Here is a 17,225-nt window from a genome sequence, read left to right as displayed (position 1 = left end):
CTTTACCCAGAGTGGAGTGTTGATGTGTCCGTGTCCTACATGCATAATTAAACGGACGAATGACAGAGTGACGCACATGCCTGGCACATCTATTCTATAACACAATCATATTCAACACAACAGCAGTTTAACAGGCCCTGTACACACCCAAGAACACCCTGGGGTGCTGTCACACCAGTTCTATCAGCCCAAAAATTTATGGTACCTTCAGCAACTTGTATGAGCAACATTCTTGTCACCAACCTGTTCTAGTATTTTTGAGTTTATATTTAACACTCCTCCATCTCATCATGGTAGAAAAGGTAACAACAAGCCAGCAGTTGCATATTACAATGTGTGAAAGCTCTTAAACGTTCTAGAGTTGACAAGTATTCCAGTAAAGTTCCAGATTTTTTTTCCATTATGTTCACAGAGAATATTTTTTTTACATTCATGCATTTGACAGATGTTTATATCCAAAGCAACTTGCATGCTATAAATTTGACTTTCCCTGGAATACAATCCTTGACCTTGCTGTTGCTCGTGCCATGCTCTACCAGGCAGCAGAGTTAAAGGAAAGCTTAGAAATCAGTTTGATTTATAAATCATTGGATTCAATTTGATTGCATAAGCGACTGGATAGAGTAACTTTTTAAAATGCATTTATAGGTTTCTTAAAATACATCCCTTATAATGTATAAAAGTAGGGCTGAAAATGGACCAGTTAAAAAAAACTACTTCAGATTGTTTTTTTGTACCAAAAGGAAAAAGCACTGCATCTATTCCATAAAGACACTGCAATACAAATAATGTGTTCATTAATAATGACTAGACATGGAAAGATACTTTGAATTCCAGTACCAATTACTTACTAAAATATGTAACCATTAGTAACCTAATCCAAATGTCAATTTCACTTTGATACTTTTAGCTACTTGTATCTACAAAATACAGAGGTATCAAGATGTGTGTTTTTTTTTTTTTTTTTAAATGAACTATTTTTAAAGGTGGGGTATCCATTTTTTCAACAATGCTGTTGGACATTGTTGATATTTGAAATCAACCTAAACAAACCCACCCGTCTCTTCATTGCTCCGCCTCCAAAACTCATTCTAAAATCCTAACCACCCTGCTCCGAGTCAGTCTCGAACCCCGGCGTGATCGCTGCTGGCATGCGAGGTGAGTGCACTAACAATGACGCTAAACACCTCATTCTCTAACGGTCGTCAGTGCACAGTGGTTTACCTGCACAACTCTCACTATCTGGCAACTGTTACACATGCAATACGAGAGTGGATGTCTGTGTATCACAACTGATGCACAACAAAATGCTCCACGAAAAATAAAGTGCAGTTGATGAACAAATGACAAGGAAGCACAAAAAAATGAACGTACAGTACACAAGAGTAAATGCAAACAAAAAATTGTTGTTAGTCGCCAACAGCACAGCAGCCCCAGACCATCATGACACTCAAACCCAGTGTTACTCACATGAAAAGAAGGTTCAAAGCAGCCTCCACGTCTGTTTTCAGACCTTCCCTCTTTCCAGCGCTGGAAAGCTTTTCTAATATTAACGCAGGTCCTAAAGCACTTGCCCAGTTATAAAACTTCATTCTAGTGATATTCTTTTGCTCTTTTGCATTGCGTCTCATTTCTCTTTCTACGTTTTTTCTCTTTCTTGCTCGTTCAGTCTCCACGACCTGTCATACACCCCCCTAATGCTGATTGGTTAGACGTTTGTTGTTGGTGTCGGCCCGACTAACTTCCAAACAGTGTAGTTGAAAAAAATGGATACCCCACCTTTAAGATGACACAGCACCTTAATTAACACACTAAACATAACAGGCTGCTCAAGAAAAACTGTGCAAGCAGCAATGCAATGAGCAAAGGCATTCGCATGCATGTGTATGGCTGTAGCAGCAGTGCATTAGATGGCATAAATTTAAAGACATATTTTCAGAATTCCTTTTTGGGTGAACTATCCCACTCATCTTGTTGACCGTCATGTACTAATACATGAAGAATTCAGCCAGCAGCCTTTGCCTAAGAGATATTCAGCAGAACAGCATCTTTATTTGTGTGATACTGCATAGATTCTGTATACTTTAAAAATATTCCTGAGTTCTGACATATAAGCCTGTCACTAGAAATAGCCAACTAGCTATAACATTATCACAGGGCTACTGAAAATCTGAACTACTGGTCCTGCTGAATAAACATCCTTATTATTTCGCCCTCCTGTGACATAATTTATCAAAATAATTTTTAAATATTGCTGCAATTATAAGTTAACAAATAGCAATTCATTCTAATTCTACCATTTAAAGAGTTAGTTCACCCAAAAATGAAAATTCTGTAAAATATTTCCTTACCCTCATGTCATTCCAAACCTGTAAGACTTTCGTTCTCATCTTCGGAACATAAATGAAGATCTTTTTGATGAAATCTGAGAGCCTTCCACGCGTTTTAGACGCGATATGTGAACGGCCCCTTACGCAGCATGTTTGAGATACCGCAAGAGGTTTGTTCTCACGTGTGAAGCAGGCTGGGGTTGAGCTGCTGTTTATGTTCGTTAATCAATATTTATGTGAATAAAAACCTCAAATTAAATCTGTTCATCATATAAAAGCGATCAAATCTCTTCAGAAAATTTGGACTAAACCACTCAATTCATATGGATTAGTTTTGATCTCTTCATGAACTTTTGGAAGCATCAAAGTGGTAGTCACAGAGGGACAGAAAGCTCTCAGATTTCATCAAAAAGATCTTCATTTGTGTCTTATGGGTTTGGAACAACATGAGGGCGAGTAATTAATGACAGAACTTTCATTTTGGGGTGAACTAACCCTTTAAATTGATCATAGAGGCTTTATTATTTAAATGTCATATTTCAAGATGCATGCATTATATCTACAAGATTTGTAATTGTTTTATCTTGAAAGAAATTGAATCATTACACCCCTACACCTTCGAAAGCAATGTATTTTCTGTGGCTGAAATGGGTCAGCTTATTCTCTCCATCACCCACCCCCCCCCACCCCACCCCCCCAGTACCATTCTCATAGCTTCCCAAGGTCACATCACTCTGTCTGTATGAGTGTGTGCCTTTGAGCAATAATACAATCCACTACAGTCAAGACACTCAGCACACCCAACAACGGTGGCATTATAAATCTCTATGCAGCTATCTGTCGGCATATAACTTAATTTGCAAAATATTTGTTGCGAGTTGTTCCTGTATAAAACCATACATGATGAATGACAAACAACTCTCCATACCTTCAGTTCCAGTCATCCTGCTCGTCTTCTCAACACAGAAATCTGATACTGTGGATAAATCTAAGAGGAAATCCAGAACAATGACAGTCCCTCAGTGTCACTGTCCTCTTGACACTTCAGTCAACTTGCCCCTCATAAATGTAGGATTATCACATGCTGAAAAGAGTAAAAAGGCATTTGGTTTAGTAAAGTAATACTGACTTCTCCAGAAACAGTACATTAATATCATGTTAATACAAATTCGATCGAATTTGCACCATTCAAGCATTTTTTTAAAGAGTTCATATAGGCCGTAAGGTGAAGCCGTTTTTCGTTTCATCTCGTTCCCATATATGGGGCACTAAATTATTTTCATTCCAATAAAAAGATCTATTGGTTTTGAGCGATAAAATAAAAGTTCTCCATGTATAATCCTGCAGTTTATGTTTTATTAGTGTTTAAAGTCGGCAATAGTTCCTTCCTCGCGTAATTGTATTTTCATCATGAGTGATTAGGCTTCGCGTCACGTGCGGGAAGCACGACCAATACAGTGGCCACTTTTTGGAACGGCGTTTAAACATGATTCCAAGATGTCTGCGCCCTTGTTGTCAATATCGAGTAGCGAAGAAGAGGAAATTACGCCGAGACCGTCTTCTAAACTCCGTAAAAAGGATTATAAACAATGCTATATGCATCTCGCGCCCATAAAGAAAGAAGAAACAAAGGATTTTACACGCACACGATGGGATACATACAGAAATAGCGTCAAACGGTGGCTTGGTTTGCACGGTGAGAATCAGAGAATAGCAGAAACATACAAACATTGTCTAGAAGTGGAGTTTGAAAATGTTCCCGAAGACGCTGGGTTTCACTCCACTTGCTACAGGCGTTTCATTGACAAAAAGCGCCTGGATGCGGCAGAGAAACGTGTCATACGGCATCCTGAAGTTCAAGATGCTCACAAAGACCAGTCTGTGTCATCGAGTAGTAGTACCTCAACAACTGAATGTCCTAAAAAGAAACTTAGGTCCAGGACGGGCCTGCCAGTAGCTTGTGCAGGTCCTGTGCTTCCTGCCTTGTGCATAATTTGTAAGAAAACAGACAAGTACATTACTGTGGCAGGCAAACGCCAGAAGGACCATCTTTCACAGGCAGAAACGTTGTCTGCAGGTGAGTAAACACACACACACACACACACACACACACACACACACACACACACACACACACACACACACACACACGTTTTAACTTTTAAGTTTTATGCTATGTGCTGGATACCATGGCTAAATTTAAATTACAATTACATGATTTATTTAATGTTTACAGATTTTCATTGTTTTGCATACAGCTACAGCCAGAACACTCAATATTGTTTAATGGTTAACAGTTTTTATATTATGGTTTTTATTTACAATATTGTTTCATAATATATAATATTATATACTATTTATTTACAGGCCAGTTGCTGAAAGCTGCTGAGATGAAGGAAGACACTAGCATTCTTGTGCATATTCAAGACAAAGACTGTGTGTCTCTGGAGGTGCGATACCACAAGACCTGTTACAGACAGTACACCAGGTTCTTGACAAAGTCTACTGCAACAGTTACTGGGACCTCAGAAGAACAGTGAGTTATTATATTACATTATCAAATGATAATTAAAAATTGTAGTACATTTCCAAGGTAAAACATTGTCTACATAGTCTGTATATTTGTCTCTAAACACAGTTTTGACTGCAAAACTCTTGGCACAGTAATTCAATATGATGAAATGTGTAGTGGTTTGTGAGGGGTGAATGAACAAGTAATGTTTTATTACCAATTATTATATTTGATATTTAAAATAGAAGCCATTGTGAAATAGTTATGGCACAAAATAATATGTCTTTTCTGTTTTTTCTGTTGTATTTTCAGAAATGAGCCAACCTTCGATGCTAGCTACAGGATCTTCTGTGAGAGGATCATTCGCCATAGAATAATTGTAAACCAAGAGGTGCTGACACTGATGCAGCTAAGAAGGATCTTTTTAAATCTTGTGAAAAAACATGAAGATCTTGATGCTTCAAACTACAGGTAATTTAAATACCACAAGTTTCTTTTAAATACGTAGCTTTGGAAATAATGTTTATGCAACATTTTTATATATCTTTATACCATTGTGATCATCTTTCACTGTATCTTTGTTTCAGGCAGGATAAATTGAAGAGGAGGTTGATCCGTGATTTCCCCCAGCTGGTATTTCACTCGCCCAACAAGCGCAACATCAGTGAGCTGGTATTTGTTGAGACACTGTCTGCAGATAAGCTGATCGACAGGCTCCCTCATCCATCAGGTACAGAAACAACAGAGTCAACTGAGGCAACTAGCCAAAGTGACTGTGAAAACACGCCAAGTACAACAGCTGATCCGCAAAGACAAACTTCAGTGGCCTCTGTCAATACTACAGAGAGCACAAGGACACTTTATAGTGCAGCATTGATATTAAAGAATCTTCTATGTGACGCTCCTGGTATGACATGTCCATGGCCACCCACGTCAGATGATTTAAATGTGAGTGAAGCAAAATCTGTTGTGCCACTTGAACTGTACAATTTGATTTCCTGGATTATTGGTGCAACTGAGGAACCAACACTGGCCCATTATGTTGATATTACAGATGATTTGAACCTAAAAGTGATATCTATTTGTCAAGACATTGTGTATCTCGCATCTAAGGGCCGGAGGCAGACACCCAAATCATTGTGTCTTGGTCTAACCATTCGCCATTTAACAGGTTCATCACAAATTGTGTCACTTCTAAATAGACTAGGACATTGTGCATCATGGGACACAGTTGTCAGTCTAGACAGTAGCCTTGCCCAACTTCAACTAGTAGAGGGCAGAGACAGAATACCAAAGGGGTTCTCAAAGAAGGTTCCTACAATACTTGTGTGGGACAATATTGACTTTGGGGAGGAGACATTATCAGGTCGTGGAACTACTCACCACACAAATGGGATTATGCTGCAAAGTTCTGTAGTTCAACATGTGTCAACAACAAACAGACAACCACTACAGAAGGGAGTTACCTCATTCAAAGCACCCCCTTGCATCCCTATCGAACAGTACCATCAGTCTAAAAGACAAGGACCACAGAACTTGTTTCATCATGAAAGTGTTCCATTACAGGTAGACACATACAAATTAAACACCATGTCTGCTGCACAAACTGAACTGGCATATGTTTTTTTAAAGTTCATAGATGCTGAAAGATGTACAATCCCAAACTGGACAGGTTTCCATACATTGCTTCAAGGTGATGGCACTCTGCAAAAGTCAGCACTGTATTATCTTCCAGTCATTGAGGCTTCACCAACAGAGATGTCAACAGTAAACACAATCCTGAAGCGAAGTGTCCAAATTGCTGATCAGCTAGAATTGGACCATATAGTGTTAGTTTTTGACCAAGCTATATATGCCAAAGCTCAGCAAATCCGCTGGAAAGACAACGACTTTACTAAGCGTATAGTGATTAGACTAGGTGAATTTCACACATGCATGTCCTACCTGAGCATTCTAGGAAAAAGGTTTGGAGATGCAGGACTGCAAGACATACTCATTGAGTCTGAAGTTGTTGCCCCAGGATCCATCAGTGGAGTGATCAGTGGTCATCACTACAACCGCAGCATGAGGGCACACAAACTTCTGTATGAGAGTCTGCAACGCATCAGATTTCTCACCTTCTTAGACTCTTTGCCACCAGAGGAGAGAAATGAGTGTATGGATGTCATGAATGAGATCAAATGTGCATTCCTGGACAAAACCATGGATGTTTTGTGTGCAAATGAAAAATTTGACGAAATTTGTTCAAAATATGTAGACTTTGTAAAAAGAATAAGTGCAGAAAACCCAACGTTTGCCTTCTGGAGTTCATACATCGACATGGTACAGATACTCCTTCTGTTTGTGAGAGCAACACGAGAATCGGACTGGCAGCTTCACCTGTCAACAGTGCGCTTGATGATGCCATGGTTTTTTGCTTATGATCGTGTAAATTATGCTAGGTATATACCTTCATATTGGCTGGAAATGGTCAATTTGCCCCTCACCCATCCTTCTTGCCACAGTGAGCTCAGTGTTAAAGGCCAGTGGACTGTCCAACGTCAAAGTGTCCATGGATTTTCCTCGATTGCTTGTGACCAGGCCATTGAGCAAACATGCAACAGGGATTCCAAGACAAAGGGTGGTTGGACAGGGATAACACAGAATCGAGCTGCAGTATATCGGTGGATATTGTCTCAACATGAAAGGGCTGCCATAGCAAGACAATGTGAGGCAATGGCTGGTAAAACTCCCGATATAAGGAAACGTAAAGACCTTGACAGCACACGAATTCATGCTGATGAAAAGGCTGTGACCAGAATAATTTCCACCCTAGGTTGTATGCTGAATCCTTTTGACACACACCAAGATGGCATTGTGTGTCTTAGCTCTGGGACAGTCGCAGCTGAAGAAATCATGAGGGATTTGCTCACAGCTCCGGAAAAGGGGGAAAATGCTGTCAGAGAGTTTATGGACCAAAGACTGTTATCACCATCAGTTGATATATTTGCTCCCATCAAAACACAAAAACTAAAGACCTTCAGTGACCAAGCAAAGACAAAGAAGAAATCGGCAGCAGGCAAGGAAGTGATTCTGCGTGCCGACAAGAAGCTATTCTCCAGACTACTCATCATAGGTCAAAGTAGAAAGATAGAGCTGCGGGAAATTCTGTCCTACTCCTTGGGAACTGTGTCATATCCTTTAGCCAGTGCTGATGGTTCACTTGCTAAAACAAACAAATCAGCTTTAATGGATTTATTGGAAACCAAAGGTGAAGAATGTTTAGTTGACAAAGTTCCGGCAGATGGAGCTATTCTCTTCGATGGAATGGCGGTCATTCAAGCCATTCGGTCCATACCAAGTACCTTTGGAGAGCTCGCCGAGACCATACTGCAGTACATAGTCAAGCTTGCTCTGAAGTACAACTGTACACGGATAGACTTTGTGATTGACCAGTATCCGGAAATGAGTATTAAAAATCTAGAACGTTCACGTAGAGCTGGTGGTGGTACACAACTGGTGAAAATTTATGGACGGGATCAGAAGACACCAACACAATGGAAAAAGTTTCTATCAGATGGAACAAACAAAGAGGCACTGGCAGAATTCCTCTATGTTGTGTGGCGAGATGCTGATCTTACCACTGTGGGCAAGGACTTAAGCTTGTACATAGCACATGGAGACCTGTGTCACTGCGTGAACGTAATGCAGGAAATAAAGACTCTCAGTGCTGTTGAAGAACTGACATGCGATCATGAGGAATGTGACACCAGGTTGTTTTTACATGCACAACATGCTGCAAATGAACATCAAACTGTAGTCATCAAGAGCCCTGATACTGATGTGGCAGTGATTGCTTTAAGTCTGCAGCCAGATTTACCATGTAAGTTGTATTTTTTCACAGGGGTTGGCAACAAAACAAGGATCATTGATTTAGCTAAGTTGTCATCAGCTCTTGGCACCAGTGTGTGTTTGTCACTTATTGGGATCCATACCTTCTCAGGTTGTGACTCTACAAGTGCCTTTTATGGCAAAGGCAAAAGAAAGGCATTTTCTGTTGCTTGTGAGAAAGAGGAATACCTGAATGCATTTACAAATCTGGGTAAAAGTTTTAACCTGGACCAGTCTACCTTTGACATACTTTGCAAATATGTGTGCCACCTCTATGGCCAGTCATCTGCCGAAAATGTGAACGATGCAAGATACAAAGCATTCTGCATGGCATCATCAGCTTTGCCAGAACTATCCATGCCTCCGACATGTGATGCACTACACCAGCACTGCAAAAGGGCAAACTACCAAGCAGCCATAATGAGACATTCTCTGAAAGCTATGATGTCTGCCCCTTCACCCGTCGGCAATGGATGGCACCTTGAGAATGGGGAGTTAACAGTAACCTGGATGACTAGAAATCCTGCACCTGAAAGTGTTTTGCAGGTAGTCCACTGCAGTTGCAAGCAAGGCAAATGTGAGACTGGAAGATGTTCCTGTATGTCTGCAAGACTGTCTTGTACTGATTTTTGTCGGTGCCAGAATTGTGTAAATGTTTCAAAGGAAACAGAGGAAAGAGCTACATGGGATGGCTCTGATAGTGATAGGGATGATACTGATGAGTAAAGATGTGCTGTGCATTATCTTAAGCTGATTTTCAGTTGTAATGAATCTATTGTGGAATTGTTCATTTTTGGCATTATTCATAATTAAGGGGGGTGTGGTCACATTTTGAGTCATTTCAGCCAACTTGGGCCAAAGTGTGCTGCTTCTTTATGTTTCTGTGATTACACAGTGCCTACTGAAAATTTTGATGTATAATACATCACAGTTTTGCTAAAATTACAATGTGTATGTTTAATTTTACTTGGTGCCAATCCATGAAGTTGAAGCATATTTTCTACAAATTTGCCAAATTTTATGGTCTACATTCACACTTGAGTATTTAATGCACCAAAACCTTTCTCAAATGTTTTGGTACATGTGTAAAGGTCAGTTTGAGAGAGATTTTGTGTTGCTAAAATGAAAATAAATAAAGTTATAAGCAAAACCAGCAGCATAAGATTTTATTTTTTTTAAAATTCACAATTATACACATTTATGGATCGTGACAAAAAACTGCAGGATATTTTGCGGAGAACTTTTAACATAAAGTCCAAAAGGGTGTTGTCTATGCAAAAATGCATTTAAAATGTAGTGCCCAGGCGTGGGAACGAAAATCACTTTCTAGCCACTTTTTCCTTGTTCACCTTATGGCCTATTAGTGAGACAAACGGATGTGGCTGAGGGCTGAATTAATCCGATCATTTTCCTGAAATGTCCGTTGATGCAGTTGCTAGCTGAGTTAGCTGCCCGGCTAGCTGGTAAATGGACAGTTTACGCCCAACCCAGGCTAATACTATTAGATGGTCGATATAACGCGCCGCTGCACACGATCACCAGCAGAGACTGATAATAAAAAAACAGAAACATTGCGCTCAAACCATTCGAGCGGAAGGAAGAACGACCAGCCCTTAAAACTAGTTACATTATAGACTGTATGTAAACGCCTGTCAAAGTCATAAAAACAGACAGCCGACAGCATCAGCATCGGATCACGCGAATGAGCTTGTTTGGGTGGCACCACCTTATATCAGCAGCAGACAGACATACATACAAGATGTTTACATGATGCTAGTGGGTGGATTCCTGTTTGTTTGCGATTACATTATTTACAGATTATCTACATTTTACCAACAAGCACTCCTTACCTGAAAGAACCACTAACGTTACCTTTATAATAATAGTTATTTGCAATATAACAATTAAATCATAAGCTTTACCATATCGGTTTAATAGAACTATAAATAATCAATTAGGTGGAAGATTTATAATCTCTTTAAGATTTATAATGTCAACTCTTAGGTAATGCTTCTACTTTCTATTACGATGATGATGATGAAGATATTCTGACTATTTTTTGACTGTAATATTAAGATTTTATGGTTTTGCGTTTGTTAACACCTTTATTTTGTTAGCTAAACGTATTCATTTATCTCCAAGATGCATATTTTTCTGTTCAGACTAGTGATACATTTCCAAATCCCCTATTAACGTAAACAGTTATTTTTGTTTGAATGTTATGCTACAATGTAATACTCTGTACTTTTCTCTATACATTTTACTAGTATTTATGTTACTTAATAAAGCAGTGAGATGTATTGGCGTAAATGTAGGTTTTTGTGGTGTCTGACCTGCTGCACCTGATCTCGCGGCGTGCTCTAGGCGAGCAGCGCGCGGCTAGGCTGCTAACGTCATCAGCAACACAGGCTAAAACCGACTAGCTCGCTAACAGCTCAACCCACAAACTGACCGACAGTGCCCAGCCCCACAAACCGAACTACAACATATCGGCGGCGGCTTCGAGTTAACGTTGTAAATGTATGGAAGGCAAAAGCATGCGGGTTTTGCTGTTACAACTTACATGAGCGCTGAGAGAGAATTGTGCTGATGTCCGTTAATTTCTTCAGATGGAACACTCCCACGATGACGTCAGAAGCGCGCTCACAACGCGTGGGGGAAGCAGCAGTCACACTGCGCGTGGCACGATATGACGGAGTGACCACATCAGAGGCTCAAAAGCGCAACTTGGACTGTGGTTATTAAAATGAAGAAGTCAGTTTCACTTAAAGGGATAGTTCACCCGAAATCATAAGATCATCTTTTATTCGTCCTCATGTTGCACGAAACCTATGAGACTTCCATACAAATGAAAGCAAAAGGTAATACAACACTAATTAAAGGGTTAGTTAACCCCAAAATGAAAATAATGTCATTTATTACTCACCCTCATGTTGTTCCACACTCGTAAGACCTTCGTTAATCTTCGGAACATAAATTATATTTTTGTTGAAATCCGATGGCTCAGTGAGGCCTCCATAGACAGCAATGGCATTTCCTCTCATTAATGCAGGCTACTAAAAACCTATTTAAATCAGTTCATGTGAGTACAGTGGTTCAATATTAATATTATAAAGTGACAAGAATATTTTTGGTGTGCCAAAAAAAACAAACAAAAAAAAAAACACGACTTATATAGTGATGGCCACATCAACTGTTTGGTTACCTATAATCTTCAAAATAGGCCTATCTTCTGTATTAAACACAAAGAAACTCATACATATTCAGGGGAATAAATGACAGAATTCATTTTTGGATGAACCATTCCTTTAATGTAAATTGTAACACTTAAGGAACATTGTTCTAGAAATATTTAGAGCAGTATACATTCCATACAATACATGATTTTATCCATTGAAGTTTATGAAAGGAAAAACAAAAAAACAAAAAAAACAAAAAAACACACCAACTTGAAATTGGGAGTAAAAAAGAAACTGAAATTGTCCCTTTATTTGAAAACTGGTGTTTAAATACCAAGCAAACAGCTTTGAAAATGACTTTCCTTTAGTCTTAAGCTTGTGTCTGTTCTAATTAGCTCAGTTGAAACCAACTACTAGTGTCTCATGAAGCTTTATTAGGTTTAAGTGAACCTGGAAAAATGAAAAGAAAAGGCATTCAATTTTCTTTTGGCATCTAAACCACTTTGAAGTAACTCAACATTTAATCATCTCACACGTCTCATCACAGCGTGTCTGCAATACCTGTACAGGACAGCTGTACCAGGATGAACAAAAGACTTGAAGGGTTGACGCCCATAGAACATTGGGTACATCGGAGGATAACCTGCAAACTGCTCAAACTGAGCAGCGGTGGTTGTGGAACATATAGGGAGGAAACATTGGGTACCTGGGCCGTTGTGCTGCAGAACCACCAGAATGTAAGCAAGGATCAAACATTGACATGGGATACATGTGAGGGAACACATGTTGGTTAGGGTCTTGAAGAGGAGGAGTTGTAGGAGGCACAGTGGGAGGTACAGGGTAACCAGGAGAATGTGGATGATACCACCAGGGTTTTCCAAACGGGGAAGGGTAAGATATTTGTCGACTGTCCAATGGGTCCTGGACAGGAGCAATGGTTGTTGGGGCCAGCATTGGAGTCACAGGACAAGAAAGAGTCACTTCCCGGTCACCGTACATCAGAGGGAGCTGCATTTCAGCATCCTGAGGAAGACATGAAACGTCAACTACCATACATGTAAAATCAGACAAGTGCACTCAATTATTTTCACCTTCACTTCCAAACAGCTTCCAAATGGTGCCGTGATAACCAGTGAACCATCAACAGTCTCCAGTGTGAATGAGCATTTGGGAGGTGTTAAAAGTAAAGGCTGCCATGATCCATCAACTACAAGAAAGAAAAACAAAAGGCTCAAACACCTCAACTTAGATAAAATGCAAATAATTAAGTTACTTACCTTTAACTTTAACATCATCTACTCCGACGCCAAGTGAGATAGTCATGTAAGAGGGAAAGCAGGACACTGTAGGGATGAGATGACTTGCAGGGCAAGACATTTGCACGGGAGCCCCCATTACAAGCAGTGGCAGAACATAACTTCCGTCCTTTTAGGAGATATAGGAAGAGAAAGAACTCCAAATCATTCAAGGCTCACTCTTCACATGGTCAGAGCAGAGCTACAGTGCACTTATCTTTAGCATGCACACTAACCTGTAGTCGGACGCAGCCCTGGTATGGAGCAACAAGAGAAACATCTCTGCGTGCCCGCTTCAGCGAGAAACCACAGCTGGCTGGCATCTCAGACAGAGGCACTATTGACTGATCTCCTGGTGGAGGAGAGTTAATTCATGAATTAAATAAAAATAATTATAATCCCACATACTCACAAGCCCAAAACATCTTACCTCGATCAACCAGAAAGTGTGGAGTTTTTGTTGCCCCTGGAATGCGCAAGGTCATTGAATCACTTCCACATTGCACAGAAGGACCCAAACGATGCAGCTTAGCTTCAGCAAGGTGGAACCGCTCTTAATATAGAATAAAAAGCACATTAAGAAATAAAAACCCCAAACATGTTAAGTTATATCCCTCTATTAAAAAGACCCATTTAAAAAAAATTTCTAATTAACTTCTTTTGACCGATATTCATCAAACTGTTCTGCTCATTTGAGTTCAGAGGTTCCCTTTTCTTTGTCAGATACGGTACCTTCAGCACCTATTAAAAGTGTGCCAAAACGGATTGTGTTTTCAGAGACCGCTCCAATTTCAGAAAAAGCACCAGGACCAGCCCTTAAAGATGAAATCAGTGTCATCACAACCATTGTGAAAAGCAAGATGTCCTTTGGCCAAAGCATGGTGAGTTTGTTATGATACCAAAACACCAAAAATTTAATTTATTGAAAAATCCTTGACTATAAAGGTTGATAAGTGTATCGAGACAAACTATGTTAGTTTTACTCACTTTTGAATCACTCGCTGATGCTGGTTGGCCAATCAAATCTATTCCTCAATCAGTTTGTTGTTTTCACCTGTGCCTCATTAAGCTGAGAGTTAACACAAGAGCCGTTTCTCAATATATGTACTTGTCTGTACTTGTGTTCTTGTGGACTTGTGAAACGTCGTCAGTCGCTGTCCAAGTACTGTTCCAATTCAAAGTTCGCATCTAGCCAAGTACAATTAAAATCCCCGGATGTATTCTTGATCCGCCCCTTTTATCGAGGATGCATCAAGAGGTGTCTTGGGTGCTTCTCAATTCTTATTTGTGCATCCTCGTTTCCTTTCCTTGCTTCCTTTCCTCGCGTCTTAGCTCAACCCCTTCAGGATGCGAGGGAAGGACACAAGGAAAAGAAGCGAGGACGGAGGAATTGAATCAAGTTAATGATATCCTCGCTCTCTTTAGTGTCATCAGCTGCACTCGTGGGATCTACCCATATGTTGTTAAAGTTTTGTTATTTAAAAAATATATAATATATATTAGTAAAGCAAGATGCCCGTTGAAATATGTGAGATGTAAAGTGTATTTAAACTGCATACATTAAAGCATACATTTAAATTATTGTAACAGATATGCAGGAGGAGGAGAATTTATGCGTGCGTCATGTTTCTCAACAAGAAAGTCTTCAGCAAAGGATGCACCGGTGTATCCTCGCTCATGACTCCTCAGAAAGCTTCTTCACTCCTCGTTCCTCGCCTCCTCGCGCTGCAATTAGAGAATTGAGATGTCCTTCAAGATGGCTGAGCTCGATTGGTTTCCAGGTCATATCATAGGATGGAGGACGGAGGAGAAGACGAGGAGGGATATTGAGAAGCACCCTGGCTGCGTCCGAAAACCTAGGTAGCTGTCTTGCTGCCTCGCTGTCTTATAAGAGAATGACTTGTACGGCAGCGTTTGTACATGAAGGCACCTCATGAAACTGATTTCAGACAGACTTCTGAGGCAGCGTAACAGTTTAATGATCTACAGCAATATAGCGCGAGCTTTGGTGAGAACTAAACAAATATTTAATTATTACAGTAGCAATTTCTCAATAGAAATTACATCAAAATTGAAATATGTTGGTCAAAATCGTACATTTATACACAAACTGAGCAGCAAACGCAACTTTCAGACGCCATCTTTATTTTTCTAGCTCAACTGTCACAGAATGGAAAGCACAGGATTGTGGGATATCAAAGGCAGCTAAGGATACATCTATGCTGCCTTGAAAAATCGATCTGAGGAAGGTATCTCACGAGACAGGAAGTGAAGCTAATATTGGATTCGGACGTGCCTTGATGCCTTACTACCTTGAAATGTGTCCTCAGAAGACAGCATTTTCCAGTTTTCAGACGCATGTGCAGATAGACAGCCAGGTATCCCAGAATGCATCTCGCACTAACCAGCAAGCGTCAAGTAAAGGAGAAAACCCGCATAATTTAAAAATATTAATGTTATTATGTCATGATATGTAGTTTTAAGAGTTTTTCAGGCGAGAATGTGCTGGTTTCAAGCTCTAATTTGTGGTTTATTGATAAAGATAGCGCCTTTCTGAAAATTTAATCTGACATTGTCGGAGTTGTTAGATCCAGGCGATCACCGGACGCTCAGCGCTCATACGCAGCCGAGAGCAGCCTTACCTCGGCGAGTCCTTCTGGCATTTGCCGCTGGCTCTGTTTTGGTTGAGAGCAAAGTGACGTTTCATAACTTTATATTAGGCTATTTAACTTTTGTATCCTACTAAAGCGCTGATTTTGTACGCTTGACTGAATTGTTTGCTTTATTTCTTATTGTATATTCTTATACCTTTTAGGTGGCTATTATCATTAAAACTGACAATTAACAAAAAGAGACAGGGTTTATGTTATAACCTATTTCATTTAATTACAGTGAAGATAATCAGAGTATGCAAAAATAGTATTACATTTAATATTTTTGAAATATATACGAAAAGAGGCAGGGTTGTTTAATATTTCGTTTTGTTATAAATATATGCAGACATTGCAGATAATCAATCACTCGTTGCCTGACGCTAATGTTTTTGTTTGTTTTTTAAATAAAACGAAAAGAGGCAGAGTCGTGTTTTATAACAAATTTTGTTTTATTGTTGGCTATATACATAAAGAGATAACCGGAGAGGCCAGGGGCCCGTTTCAGAAAGGAGGTTAAGTGAGAACTCTGAGTATGTTAATCCTGAAATGAGGGAAACTCTGGGTTTTCCGTTTCAGAATGGGAGGTATGTCAAACCCGAGAAAGCAGGGTAAGTCAAGCCCATTTCTGAAAGAGAGGTAACATACTCAGAGTCAGTTACCCTGGTAACTTACTCTGTGAACCTAACCTGGTCAGGAGCAGGTTTTCTTCGGTAAACCCAGAGTTTCCTTTGGTCTCCTCCCCCTTTTTAAAGTGCAAGTGATGTTTAAGTAGTTCATTAATTCGTTCACGCTGCAAAAATGCTTTTCTTACTGTATATTTTTTGTCCTATTTCAAGTACAAATATCTAAAAATTCTTAAATCAAGATGGATTTTCTATAGGCCTATAAGAAAATGATAGGCTATAAGATATTTAGTCGAGTTTCCTGGGGGGATCTAAATTAAGTGCATTTTACTTAAGTAAAATTATCAATATCTGCCAGTGTGGTAGCTAATAAAAATAATCTTAATGCAAACGGAAAACAAGATTATTCGGAGTGTCTATTACTAAGTGCGAATTTACAGTTGACCATCAATGTCACACAAGGTTAAAAACATTGCTTACGAATAGGTTGTCGAAATAGGAATAGGTTTCAGTGGTGTAGGCAGTAGCGTTTTGGCGCGGAGAATTAACTTGTGATGCGATTGACGGGGTTTGAATCCGCCTTCTGCCCGAGCTCGCTATTCTTCCTTTTCCCATCACATCAGAAAGGCATTTATTTTCAATAAAAATTAAGAAAATGTTCTAAAAGTGGAAGTAAATTGCCTAACGAGTGTTTAATAATGATTATTGCTAATTATTGCATCCTGTTAAATTATTTTTTTATGCATATTAAATTATTAAAAT

General features: G+C 39.6%; 3 protein-coding genes across 10 annotated transcripts in view; 1 reads left to right on the top strand and 2 right to left on the bottom strand.

Moving 5' to 3' along the window:
* The window catches only part of tmcc1b (transmembrane and coiled-coil domain family 1b), a 37,164-nt gene extending 25,737 nt beyond the window's left edge, over nt 1-11,427 (bottom strand). For 2 of the 7 annotated variants that reach the window (XM_048173554.1, XM_048173560.1), the window contains exons 1-2: nt 11,276-11,425; nt 3,259-3,414 (exon numbers count right to left, since the gene is read on the bottom strand). The gene's annotated coding sequence lies outside the window, so the exon portion shown is untranslated. The other 5 variants (XM_048173559.1, XM_048173557.1, XM_048173558.1 and 2 more) reach the window with 5 other exon arrangements.
* LOC125257105 lies at nt 3,543-9,543 on the top strand. The gene is made up of 4 exons (XM_048173550.1): nt 3,543-4,407; nt 4,698-4,866; nt 5,155-5,313; nt 5,430-9,543. Exons 1-4 carry the CDS (start codon nt 3,828-3,830, stop codon nt 9,436-9,438), a joined length of 4,917 nt encoding a protein of 1,638 aa, XP_048029507.1. The 5' UTR covers nt 3,543-3,827; the 3' UTR covers nt 9,439-9,543.
* Nucleotides 11,428-12,019: 592 nt separating the features above from the next.
* On the bottom strand, nt 12,020-14,213 carry LOC125257114. 2 transcript variants are annotated; one of them, XM_048173572.1, is made up of 7 exons: nt 14,174-14,213; nt 13,919-14,001; nt 13,617-13,739; nt 13,423-13,538; nt 13,169-13,316; nt 12,983-13,098; nt 12,020-12,914 (listed from the first exon to the last, which is right to left on the bottom strand). In XM_048173572.1, exons 3-7 carry the CDS (start codon nt 13,669-13,671, stop codon nt 12,546-12,548), a joined length of 804 nt encoding a protein of 267 aa, XP_048029529.1. In that variant the 5' UTR covers nt 13,672-13,739; nt 13,919-14,001; nt 14,174-14,213; the 3' UTR covers nt 12,020-12,545. The 2 variants fall into 2 exon arrangements, with proteins under 2 accessions (XP_048029529.1, XP_048029528.1); XM_048173571.1 differs by lacking the exon at nt 14,174-14,213 and having other exon boundaries at nt 13,919-14,066.
* Between the last annotated feature and the right edge of the window lie 3,012 nt (nt 14,214-17,225).

Source organism: Megalobrama amblycephala, linkage group LG21 (genome assembly GCF_018812025.1).
Source record: "Megalobrama amblycephala isolate DHTTF-2021 linkage group LG21, ASM1881202v1, whole genome shotgun sequence".
Lineage (NCBI taxonomy): Eukaryota > Metazoa > Chordata > Actinopteri > Cypriniformes > Xenocyprididae > Megalobrama > Megalobrama amblycephala.
This window is presented reverse-complemented; position numbering and strand designations above follow the sequence as displayed.